This window comes from Pogona vitticeps, chromosome 14 (genome assembly GCF_051106095.1).
Source record: "Pogona vitticeps strain Pit_001003342236 chromosome 14, PviZW2.1, whole genome shotgun sequence".
Classification (NCBI taxonomy): domain Eukaryota; kingdom Metazoa; phylum Chordata; class Lepidosauria; order Squamata; family Agamidae; genus Pogona; species Pogona vitticeps.
In genome coordinates this window covers 12,408,527-12,421,980 of record NC_135796.1, presented here as the reverse complement: position 1 = coordinate 12,421,980, position 13,454 = coordinate 12,408,527, and the positions used below count along the sequence as shown (strand labels likewise).

Here is a 13,454-nt window from a genome sequence, read left to right as displayed (position 1 = left end):
TTCACTCTGCTCATAACAAATTCCTGGGGTCAGAATTTTGTAATTGCAATTTATTTTCTGTATCTGTATGGTTCATCTTGGAATTCCGGTAGAAAAGAAGAAACACATAAACTTCTATTAATTTTTTTTAATTTTCATTATATAACAAACAAACAAAGAACAATCAAAGGAATACAAATACAGGGAGGAAAGGAAACAAAACAAAACATAGGCAGGGGAAGTGTTTACAATCATACATTATATAATATAATCTTGATTCCATGGCTGTGTTACAATACTAAAATCCGTAACATTTCTTATGTTCTCTACTCATGTTTGTTTCTGGGCCCAATCATAAAATATTTTCCAGCTTTCTTTAGCATATATTCTTGGGTTCTCATGTAATGCCTCTGACAGGCCATCCATTTCTGCAATATCCAATAATTTTTTAACAGCTCCTCCACCTTCAGATTTTCCTGATTTTTTCCATTTATGGGCCCAGGACAACATTGCCGCTGTAAATAGGTGCAACAACATACAGTTAATTTTTTTAATCAACCATTTCTGGCATTATATTCAGCAGAAACATTTCTGGTTTAAAAACTATTTTTTGTTGTATAATTTTTTTGTGTAATACTTTTTATCTGTCTCCAAAATCGTTTTACTCTATCACATGTCCACCACATGTGAAAAGAAGTCCCGGATTGCTGACAACACTTCCAACATGAGTTGCTAACCCCCGACATCATTTTTGCCCATTTTACAGGTGTAAAGTGTCATCTATAAAACATCTTGAAAACATATTCTCTCAAGTTTACTGGTTTAATCCATCTAGATTTATCATGTTGTTGTTTAGTTGTTTAGTCGTGTCCGACTCTTCGTGACCCCATGGACCAGAGCATGCCAGGCCCTCCTGTCTTCCACTGCCTCCCGGAGTTTTGTTCAAAGTCATGTTGGTCGCTTTGATAACCCTGTCCAGCCATCTCATTCTCTGTCGTCCCCTTCTCCTCTTGCCTTCACACTTTCCCAACATCAGGGGCTTTTCCAGGGAGTCTTCTCTTCTCATGAGATGGCCAAAGTATTGGAGCCTCAGCTTCAGGATCGTAGAGTTATCATAGAAACACATAAACATGAGGTGTACCCATCCCTGCTTTCAAAAGTAAAGAGCAGAGAACTACGTCCCATCTTCCAAGTTTTCCTTTTCTCCAGCTGTCCGTTGACGTTTCATGAGTACTAAGCATAGTCTTCACTGGACTGGTGTTTTTCATTCTCCTTCCGCCCTTTCCCTTCTCTTTGGGTGTGTTCATGTAAAGCTGTTTTGCAAACTCCATTCATCCTTGTTGTTGTTTAATCGTTTAGTCATGTCCGACTCTTCATGACCCCATGGACCAGAGCATGGCAGGCCCTCCTGTCTTCCACTGCCTCCCGGAGTTGGGTTAAATTCATGTTGGTCACCCATTCACCCTACCAGAAGACTAATAATACTTTCTGACCGATAATGATTTGCTTACTCAGTATCTCTGTTGTGTCTTCAGTGATGGCTGCTGCCATCGGAATAAGTAAGATGCTAGATATGGGCAAGTGTATCTATGAGGACGAATGAGTGTGAGATGGATTTTGTTTGGTGGTTTGTTTTGCTGTATTTCCCCCCCTGCATCCTCTCTATGATTACTCATAACAGCAAACATTGTTCTTATTTCATATATCCCAGGTGAAAAAAAATGAGCAAGAAAAGAAGGGGAGGACTGGACCAAGTTTACCTTGTGAACACCACAGCCATGTGATGTTTTGAACCTTGTTCGCCCTCTTTCATTGCCTTGTAGTGCTGTACTGGGGAAAAGGAAGGGAAAAACCTACAAAAATGATTTAGCCATATTGTTATAGTTCTTTCCTGTTTGTTCTTGCTGTTCAGAAGCAAGTAAAATAATTACTTTTTTAAAAAGCAGAATGCTACAAGCCACTGACCAACACCCAACTATTGAGGCCAACTCCACAACTATACAAGTTAACTAAGACGCATACGGTTACACCACAAGAGGAGTAAGATGATCCCTTTTCACATTACGATTGTAATACAGTTCCGTTATGCTTTAGTTATTTCAAAGAAGTGGTTAATTACAAACAACTTGCTGTTGGTAACTAATTACTTCCAAATTCTGATAAGGGGAGAATGGAAGCGCTTGATGGAAACAGAGAGAGGAGAAAAGCACCAAGGACTGAAGTCACCAATTATGGAATGAATGTGTTTTTAAGAGATTAATAATCATCCAGAGCTGGGGGTAAGAACAAGAATGAGTGAAATACCAAAAGAAAACACAAAACCGATATACCTTGCATTACCTTTAACTAACATGAAGCATGCTTTTGTTTCCACGTCAAAAATTTTAAGCAGACTAGGCATGCTTCCCTGTATGCCCCTGACAAATTTGAGACACTATTGTCTTCATTTAAGACACACCTCTCAGAGATTTTTGTATTTCGGAAGCTGCATTGAGACAGCTTGTCTGTCTGAATGTCATTTTGGGGAGGGAGAGAAGAGTACAGTGTTCATTAAAATTGTGTGTGTGTGTGTGTGTGTCCCAGTTTATTCATGACATCAGATAGCCGGGTGGGGAATGCATTGTAACAGGGCTTATTGTTTGAGCTCCCTGTAAGCTAAAACTGCCTGCAGGGCTAAAAAAAATCTAAGCCCTTAATTGTGACACTGAGTATTCCTCCCAAATGTCAGCCTGTAGCTGTAAATAAAACCATCCCAAAGAAGGGCACCTTCGCAGGTTTCCTCTCAAAGGACACTTGCGACGATGTGAGGATCATGCAAAGTATTTTTCTTTCCCGTGCAGAGTTTTAACAAAGAGCGTTCAGAGATGTTTGTCCTGATTAATGGCAAAAAGAGAGAGGCACTTCTAGAAACATCTCCACTGCCACACCAACAACCGATTGCATATCTGTAAACTCTGCAGGACTTTAAATACAATGAAGAAGTGAAAGGTATCAGTGTGGAAAAGTAAGGACCAAGTGTCGGGATCTGGATGATAATAACCAACCTTTTTATAGACATGGAAATGCGCCACATTTGGTTTATCTGAGGAAATGTCTCTCCCTGTCCCGTGGGGTCAGGGAAGGCCATATCAATAGCATAACCAGTGGTCATCAATTCTGGGAGAATCTTGAAGCTTAGGATATCTGGAAGGCCAAATGTTGAGAACGATGGATCTAGTCCACCCCTTGCTTTTTGTAGGAAATCTGGATCCACACTGTCCTCAGTAGCTGGCCAGCCAGGATATGATCGATGAGGGAAAAATCTCCCCCTAAAATGCCACAAGATGAGTGATGCCATTGTTAGACTTTACTTACCATCGTTTTTCATCCGGAAATTAACTCTTCTCTAGAGAAGCCCGTTAGGTCTCCTTCTGCCTTTGGGGCAGCAAAAGTCAAGTCATTGCCCTTTTTTTTGAACAATAGCCTTCCAGTTCGTCATGTTCCTCAATTAATCTCCTGTTCCAAGCTCACACGGGTAATATTTCACCACTTTATTATTACCCACATTGTGAGAGGAGAGAGAGAATGAGTTGCTTGTCTTGGCATAGTGGGCAACTGTGTGGCTGTCCATATGTTTTGTTTGGTTTGGTTTACCACTAAAGGGCTGCTGTTACCCATCTTTGCATCGGAGTTTTGGCAGCCTCGCATGCTGCCTCTAGTAGGCATGGCAGAGATGGACTTTTCTGCGCTGGGTTGACTGTCAGTCTCCCGAGCACTAACCAGTAATTCCTTCGTGCCTCTGAATTCAAAGAGAGCCCCCACCTTTCTGCTTAGCTCTTTCCCCATCCCTAGAGGAGATCTTTCAGAATCCAGCCATCAGCCATTCTCACGACATACCCAAGCCAACGTAGACCCGTTGCAAGCCAACATAGACGGGGGCAAAAATTGGGACTTCATGTTCACCAGAGAGGTGGCAAAACTATCAGCAGCCATATAATTTTGATTTTATTTTCCTTCAAATTCTTTTTAGAACAAAATGAAGAAAAAAAGAAGATGCCTGTCTCTCCCTCGGTTTAAGTTCTCAAGACTCTCCATTTTGGTCATCATTGCTCTCTTTTTCAGTCATCTCTTTATGCTCTCCTTTTATCACTGTCTTTTTGAGTGTTTCTAAAATGAAATGACAGGCGCAGGTGTCTAAGATTCTAAATGGTGCCTCTTAAAGATTGATAGCTCACCTTGTCCAAAGATCTCAAGGTAGAAATATTATTAAATAACAGCCGGGATCCACACGCACAGCAGAAACAACGGCATCTGCGTCTGCAGCTCATGTTCCTTATTTCAAAGCTGCTAAGCTGCAAAATCAGGTCTCTTCCTCAACAAATAGTCATTTTCCACATCGTGGAATTTGGAAACAGGCGGGCCAAGAGAACTGCAAACAGCCTGTTGATGGCACGGAATACCCGCTTGAAATCTCATCATCGGTAGCATTGGAATGTCCAGCGCAATCCTTTTATGTCCCGTTCCTTCCCATGTAAGTTTCAGGGTCTGAAGGAAGGAGAAAGTGCAGCTTTTGAGGATCAAGGTGAGCGGGAGCAGATCCTCCTGGCATTTAATCCAGCACATGAGCTTTATGACAGCGGCACTCATTTTTACAAGGTGATCTTTTCAAATCATATGGAGAACTGCTTGGTTTTCCTACTTGCCCTTCTTTCTGGAATATTTTACATGGCAGTGCTCCTCAAAATCTTGGCACAACTTCATATGGAGGCAAGGCATTGTAGCACAGCGGTGGGGCGTATGTTTTGCATGTAGCTGCTTCAGTTCTGAGGGGCCCCTGGACATGTATTATGCTCAGGCAAGTCCCCCATCTCTTGGTGGATCCTGGTGGGCTTAGGCAGAAATGTTAGTGACTCCCCCCACAGCTATCTTTTCAGTTTCCCATAATGTCCCAGCATTAGAACTGCTGGATAGCTGAGTGGTTTGGGCCTCTGTCTGCGGATTCAGAGGCTGAGAGTTCGATTCCCCACTCTGCCTCTTTGGCAGGGGCTGGACCCAGTGATCCATAGTGTCCCTTCCAGCTCTGCCATTCTGAGGGTATTATTATATATTAGCCTACTTTAAAAACATTGTGATTTGTGAGAAACGAGAATGGCCGTCTCAGTACCCTTGTTGCTGTTTGCAACGTTTGGGTGGAAGATATATATTGGCCATAATCCAATTGCCAAGGTATGCTTGTTAATTAGCCGCAAATTGCAGCTAATTAGCAAATCGCTGGTTGTGTTCCTGGGCACGTGATAGGAATACGACCAGCATGTTGTTATTGTCTGGCCAAGATTCGCATGATTTCTCTTATGCAAGTGTGAAGTAGTAATTGATTATGGGCAGACGATGGCAGGGAGCCCTTCCAAAATGCTAGGGCGCCAGCGGTAGCCATTAGATGCCAAACCTTTTTACCAGATTCTGTCCCTGGTCTCATCGTGTTTATAAGGATCCAGGTGGGAAGTGAGATGCAACTCCTCTGCTTGAGTCACTGCCAAATGGAGAAAGCAGGAGGAGGCTGGCTGGCTGAATAAACTGATGTGGTGTGAGAAAGCTTGTTCCCAGGAGCGAACGTTTTGCTCCCCACATCACTAGAACTGTGCAGCTTATGGTAATTTCTGGTGTCTCCTCTTTTCCCAAGAGTTAGATTCTAGGATCTGTTCTTTCTCCAAGAAGTTAGATTTTCCTGGGAAAAACATGGTAGCTATCGTATAGAGCAACCCAATTTATTAGCCAGATTCCTTCAGATCAGAGCATAGAAATGTTACCCTTTGGATTACGGTTCCCAGAATCTCCAGCCAACACGATGGGAGGATTCTGGGAGATGCAGTTCCAAAAAAAGAAATGTTCCAGTCTTTGCTTCAGATAAAGCTGGTCCTATGTAATGTTCCCCTCTTTTGAAAAAAGGAGCATCAGTCAGGGAGTTAGCGTTGGCTGGTGTAAACCTGCTGATCTGACTCTGCAGGAGGAAGTACTCCTTTAGGGCAGATATACCTCTTACTTTGAAAAGCTGCAAATAAGAAGGCAGAAGCTTGACCTGAGCAGGGAGAGTACATGCAAATTGCTTTCAAATACGACCAAATGATCTTTTGTTAATGGGCAATAAATGGCACTTTTGACATGAACATCACTTAACTGGAGTTATTTAGAGGATCCAGTGTAGCTGCAGGTTTCCTGCCGTAGCTCAATTTAACCCTCCTGTCTGTCTTTTCATTCCAGTTTTTCTCATGCTTATGACTATAATTTGTATTAATTTGTGTTTATAATCAAGTGTTGCCTAATAATGTAATCACAACGATGAAGAGAACAAAATATATGCCAGACCATTATGATATTTCAAGTGAATTGGAAATAGGCTTAATCGTTATTCTTCCTGCGCCGTGTCTCTCATCAGCAAAATTAACAACCAGTCCTCCTGTGATAAGTGTTTTTATTATAGATTAAAAGTGAGAGATCAGAAGTAAACGCATAGGTAAAATGTTGGGTCTTGCTAGCAGGTGCCTTATTTGCTTCGCTGTGCGCTGGAAAATAGAATCTTGTTCTCAGAGGTGCAGTTGAGTCATTTTAAATCTGAGTCTTGATGTTAGTACAAGAACCACTTCTAGGCTCAGTGGCCTTTTATGAAGATGATCAAAAATGGTCTGTTTTGGACTACAGCCCTCAGAATCCTACATTTAACCTGATTGGTAACCATTCTGCTTGGGGGATTCTGGAACCTGCAAAAGTCAAGTTATCCATGTACTAGTCTCTTTAAAACAATGGTTCCCAGTCCAGAATGTTCTTGGACAAAAACTCCCAGAAGTCGTCACCACTAGCTGGATTTTTAGGAGTTGTGGGCCAGGAAAAACGTGGGGACCCAAGGTTGGGAAGTACTGCTTTGGAAGGTGATGATGGACAACACCTCAAAAACTGGTAAGCCAGCCCTGCTGCTTGCTGCTCCTCCAGCTCTGTCTGTTGCTTTTATCCCAAATCCTGACTCTGACAGCAGTACTGCTTGCTGTGCATAAGAATAAGAGAAGTCGACTCTTTGCTATGCAACATTCATGTTGAATGTTTTGCATGTGGAGCAGAAGCAGGTAGTGGAGACTTTCCAGTGGCAGACTTCCCAGCTACGTAGCTGCCTTTCCCCTGTGATGCCTCCTGCTTTCTGGAACCAACCATCTTATGCTTCTTGAGTTGTGTTCCATGTACCCAGAGTTGGCTCTAACAACCCTGTAGACCAGGAGTCGGTGGAAGGTAAATGTCAGCTAAGACTTCCAATTACTAGATATTTAACTGGGACATTTTAGGTCCAAATTATTTATGATTTATTTGTGTTCCTATTAGACTGCTGGAATCTATGTTTCATGGTAATTCAGGGTGTAGGTGTGTAACCTTGTATGACAGTCATGTTGACCTTTATCTATATGGGGCTTTAGTAGGCAGTCAATCGGCTCTACTTTTCAGTAGGCAATTAGCTCTCATTTATTTGCAAAAGACCTCTAAATTAGTGGCTCCCGAACTCAAATCTCATGTGGTTGGGCTAACAGCTGCCAGAATTCGTGGTAAGGTCTGCCAAGAGTGGTTGTCTAAGAAGCAGGGTTGTTGTTAGGATGATGGACCTTTGGATCTATAAAAAGCGAACATTGATTTGCCGAGCCCACTGTCCTCGTTACATATGCATTTCAAGATTTAAGCTCTCAGAGATGTGGTTGTACAGGCTGTTGTACATATCCACAGTGTGGATATGGAACGCCTTTGCTGTGTGGTTGAAATTCTGCTTCTCCTAACCGAGGCTCATTGTGTCGAATTCAGCGCTGCAGCTCATGTATAATGCCCCGGGGGGTGTTAATTTGCTGGAGATTGACTTCTTCTCGTGATTGATTAGAAGTCTCAACAATGGCAGTTCAGAGGCTGCTGTTTAATTGCTGCAGCCGTGGACTGCAAAAGGGATTCAGTCCGTCCAAGAGACCTGCAAATACCTGCTGATTTGCATGGATGCTGCTCTGTGGTTGTGAGAAAAGGAAAAATATGACAAATCATATAATACCTTTTAAGACTAACATTTCATTTGTCTTGAGCCTTTCACAAATGGCAACCCAGTTCTTCAGGTGCAAGGGATACAGGATTCATGTTGTTGGTTTGTAGACCATGCATCTCAACCTCATGCATTTGAAAATTGCTAGACATTTGTGATGCTGTGCAATCCATCTCTCTCTCTTTTTCAATGCGAATGCAATAATTGTTTATTTTTTTTTTGTTTAGGAGCAAAGCCCCAGTAACCAGACATCCATAGCGATGATGCAGGAACCCCAAGAAATGGTCGAAGAGACCGTTACTGTAGAAGAAGATCCGGGCACCCCAACCTCGCACGTTTCTATAGTAACTTCAGAAGATGGGACCACGAGGAGGACCGAGACTAAGGTAGGAGCTTTGATATTTTTTCCGCAAAACCTGGGGGTGGAGGGTGGGGAGAAGAGAGAGAATGATGTTCCAAATACTAAATAAATCACCTGGATGCTTTCTCTCTCTCTCTCTGAATGAAGTACCAGCCTCTCTGGAATTTGATGTACCCAACTGCTAAGCAGTGGTAACAGATGAATGAATAAATCAACAAAAGGAGACCATCTGATAAATGCTGGATGGATTTTGAGCGGAAGCGCCTGGGAAGAAGCTCACTTTAGAATCTATTGCAATGCTCAGGGCTTTTTAAGTTTAATAAAAAGGTGAGGTAGAGAGGACACCGTTGAGGTCTGTTAAATAAATACATGGTATTGAGAAAGTAAAGGGACGTGGTGGCGCTGGGGGCTAAACCGCAGAAGCCTGTGCTGCAGGGTCAGAAGACCAAGCAGTCGTAAGATCGAATCCACGCAACGGAGTGAGCTCCCATCACTTGTCCCAGCTCCCGCCAACCTAGCGGTTCGAAAGCATGCAAATGCAAGTAGATCAATAGGGACCACCTCGGTGGGAAGGTAAACAGCGTTCCGTGTCTAAGTCGCACTGGCCATGTGACCACGGAAGATTGTCTTCGGACAAAACGCTGGCTCTATGGCTTGGAAACGGGGATGAGCACCGCCCCCTAGAGTTGAACACAACTGGACAAAAATTGTTAAGGGGAACCTTTACCTTATTGAGAAAGTGGCTGAAGAAGCTTTCATGAAACTAGAACTCAGTGTCACCTAAAAGAACTGGGATAGAGGGGGAGAAACTACTGGTTCACACAGTGTATGACTGTATATTTGAAGGAAAACAGGGTTCAATTTGCTACCTCTCCCTGCCTGCCCGTTTGCTTTAAACCTTCCCATGTTTTGGGGATGGTTGGAGGGTGAGATGCAACTACACTTTAGGTGGACATGGTCACAGAGAATTGTGGGATCGGGACTCTGAAAGGGCAGGGTTCCAAACTGCTTAACTGTGTTTGAATCATCATGGGTCTGTTTTTCATTCCGATCTTCCCACTAACCACAAGAAAGATCACGGGTGCAGATGGCGGAATCGCTGCTCGTTTACAATCAGTAGAAACGTGTACAGGATGGTGTAAAATTAACATATAGAATCCCCTGCCACAAGGTGTGGTAGCAGACACCAGTTGTGGCTGGTCCACGAGGGCAAAGGGGCCCTGCTGCACCCAACCCAAGGTTTAAACTACCCCAGCCCTGCTTATTTCTCTCCTGGAGGAAGAGATTAGAACTCTGCTAATGGTCCTCTCCTGCTGGACTCCCAGCTTTATCACATTCCATGTCAACATGTGTGTGTGTGTGTGTGTGTGTGTGTGTGTGTGTGTGTGTGTGTGTGTGTGTGTTTGAGAGAGAGAGAGAGAGAGAGAGAGAGAGAGAGAGAGAGGTTAGCATGGGGAGAGAGGAATGAAAGAATCACTATGAGTGAACAAGTCAGCTATCCATGTTTGGAACCAACAGGAATATTTCTAATTTGGGAGGAAAGGGAGAAATTGCTGCTCTCCAGCTGAGCGACAGAGCAAAGAAAGAGGTGGGAGTAATGTGTGATAAGTGCATGGCTACCTCTGTGTGTATGTGTAGGTGAATCCTTCCTTATGTGTTTGTGTGTTTATATACTGTATATGACAGAGAGAGAAAGAGAGTTTGTATGCTCACGGGTCTGTCGGGCTATTTACAACTCAGTTTCCTTCTGTAGGAATACTTACGATTGGATTCTTTTTTGTGTGGAAAATAATGATGCACAAGTTAATTTTTAATGCATCCTTCTTCTTTGATGTTACATTATTATTGTAAATAAATTATTGCTCATCTTGGGGAATTTTTCTGTCACATTTTCTATTGATCTTCTGTCTTGTTCTAGTTAATGGATATTTTGCGGGTTTGTTTTGGTTGCTTGCTAAAATGATAATGGCCAGAATCCTATTAACACCCGTCTCTGTCACTCTGTTGATGTAACTGCCATTGGGAATTGCTACGAGAAGTTACATGATTGGTATGGTAGCAAATGCCTCCACTGACTTGCAATAATTCACTACTGAAATCCAAACTGGGGGAATTATATTGATGTAAATATGCTGGCTGGAGAGCTCAGTGGTTTAGGTATCTGGCTGCAGAACGAAAGGTTGGGAGTTCGATTCCCTGCTGTGCCTCCTGTGAGTAGAGCCAGCCTGTGTAGCCTTGGGCAAGCTGCACAGTCCCAGGATTTATCCTGGAAGAAGGGAAAGGTAAACTACTTCTGAGCATTCTCTGCTTGGAAAACTCTGAAAAGAGTTACCGTAAGTCAGAAATGATTGGCTGGCATATGATTACTATTATATATGCAGTGGAATTCTAGCTAATAAATAAGCTTTAAGGAAACCATTGGGGGGGGGGGAAGGAAGGGGTAAGCTAGTGGTTTCCAAACTTTTCTGAGTTGTGATCCCTTCTATAATAGCCAAGTAACCTGCAACACCCACCACTGCCATCTTTGCATAAAAAGGGATTTTTAATTGGGCAGTCATCCCTTATCAGGAAGTAGAGGCTTCATTCTCTCCCCCCCCCCAGGGCATGTTTGTCATACATACACATACATGCTAACTTTGAAATATCCTGCTCCGGAAGATCAAGGAAGACATTATTTATAATAATAATCTACATACAGCACTGATGTTACCTGTCTGTCATGGGTTTGGAGGGAAAGTTCCATCCTATGGGGAGTGGAAGGCGGGACATCAGGAGGAGGGGCTGTACTGTATATATATGTGATGCGTGTGTGGAGAAGTTTAGGAGACGCTGGGATGTGACGAAGCAGCAGCTGGGAAGAAGAAGCTGGTGTGGGAGTCTGTGTGTCAGACAGGGTACTACTGTGTGTCAGTACCAACCTGATAGGTTCAGGTGTCTGTATGGTTAGCCAGAACTGATAGGTTCAGGGTCTGTGCTTCAAGTTAAGGGTTCTGTGTGAACCAAACTGTGTGTATGTATGAGTGAAACTAAGCCACGTTACTATATCTTATTCACCTGATCATTTTATTTTCCCTGTGTGTTGTTTTAAATAAACCTTATTCTTTTATTTGTTAAAAATCCATCCCTGGTCTGTGTGACTTCTTATAGGGAATGGTTGGTGGCAGCTTAGTTAACGTGTGGCAGATCCCAGTAGGTCTGGGTTTGTCACATTGATTGGTGTCCAGCGTGTGGGATACGACTGGTCCAGTTGTCCAGCGATCCAGCAAAGCCTTGGCAAGTGTGCCCAGAGCGAGGGGGGTCTAGTCAGGGACAATCTGAGAGCACGTAGGTAATCTTCTAGGTGTACCTCACGGGGGGGTGCACTAGTAGAAGAACGTGTAACCTCAGATTGGGGGCTAGATTAGGGAGCTCTGAGGCAGCCTGTTTTGGCGGGAAAAAGCTGAGGCAAAACTGTAAAGTAGAAGTGATTCAGCCTGCCTGCTGAGAGGCCCAGCAGAGGGGGGTGGACTCCGGCTGGCTACAGTTGCAAGTAGTGCTGAAAGGACAGCAGCAATCTATAGGGAAAGCTGGTTCTGAGGCAAAAGAAAAAAAAAAAGTGGTTGTTTTATTTTGAGGCTTGACTTTTTAAAGCAGCTTGTTCTGAGGGGGGATTATGCCCTTGACTCGAAGCCAAATGGCAGAAATGGGTGAAGTGAAAGACCCCCAGGTTGACCAAGGTTCTGAGGATGAATTTGGCTCAGTGCAGGGTGACAGCACAGGAGAGCAGAACCCAGAACTCAGAAAATTGCTCATAGCCCAACAGCATGAACTGAGGGTGAGGGAAATGGAAATCAGAAGAAAAGAAAGAGCTGAAATCAGTCAGGCAGAGGCAGATGCCAAGAAAAGGGGAATGGACATGAGGATCAAACAGATGGAACTGAAACACCAAATTAGAATGGTACAATTAGAATTGAAGTTCCTAAATAAGTTTATTAACAATTTATCAGTGGAAGAAATGTCAAAGAAAGAAAAGTATGAGGCTCAGGCCAGACAAAGTGAGCAAGATCTTGAAAAATATAATCAGCAAAAAGACATTAAATTAAAAGAAATCAGAGATAAGACTGAAGAAAAAGTGAAAGAGATAAAAGCTAGGGCTGAGGAAGAAATTTTACAGATCAGGGCTGAGTTTGAGGCTAAGCAAAAGGAGCTAGAAAAGAAACCAAAAGAAGGCACACAGGTTAAGGCACAACAAAACCTGAATTATTCTGAAGAAAACATGAGGGAAACATGGGACCCTAAGTACTCCAAAGGGTTAGTTCAGAGCCCGCCAAAAATGGGAGGCCATTTTGTTGATAAAACTTCTGGGCAGAGCCAGTCCAGAAACCAGATTTTGGAGGGAAAACCAAAACCTGATGAGAAAGACTCCAAGTACAGCAGAAAATGTTATTTCTGTCAGGGAAAGGGCCATCTAATCTCAGGGTGTGAGAAATGGAAGCAGATAAAGGGAAATTTGCCTCAGGATTTGAGTGGAACCAAGCCAAAAGCTGTGTTCTGTGTCCAGAAAGAGCAAGGCTCATTGTCACTGAGGGAGCCTGTTGCCATGGCTACTCAATCTAGAACAGCTACATCTGCTGATCAGGCTGAGGAAAATGGTCCTCTTGTAGAGGTCAGGCGCTGCCTGCTGGTGAGAACAGATTCTCAGTTGTTTGAGACAGCAGGGGTGGACGTAGGAATACTTGGACGTCAGTATCGGGGGCTGCGGGACACTTGTTCTCAGGTGACCCTGTGCCATCCAGATATTATTCCTAGGGAATATCTAATCCCAAATGAGAGCATGAAGGTGGCAGGGATTGAGGGGCAGGTGATCTCTCTGCCAGTAGCGGAGGTACCTGTCAACTTTCAAGGCTGGAGGGGAGTTTGGCGGCTAGCAATTTCATCGACTCTGCCAGCAGCCGTGCTCGTGGGAAATGACCTGGCTGAACATGTGAAACGGGTGCTAGTGATTACACGTTCACAAGCCACCACGGGGACAGTTCAAGGGGGTAATGATGAGCCAGAGACGGAAGCAGAGGGGAGTTCAGAAGCTGTGGTGGAAACCTT

General features: G+C 43.5%; 1 protein-coding gene across 19 annotated transcripts in view; it reads left to right on the top strand.

The window, feature by feature from the left end:
- Nucleotides 1-13,454, top strand: part of ARVCF (ARVCF delta catenin family member) — a 456,576-nt gene that overhangs the window by 285,334 nt on the left and 157,788 nt on the right. For all 19 annotated transcript variants that reach the window (XM_072983699.2, XM_072983702.2, XM_078381689.1 and 16 more), the window contains one exon: nt 8,242-8,400. In XM_072983699.2, coding sequence (XP_072839800.2) covers nt 8,242-8,400 — 159 coding nt within the window. The remainder of the gene's footprint in view (nt 1-8,241; nt 8,401-13,454) is intronic.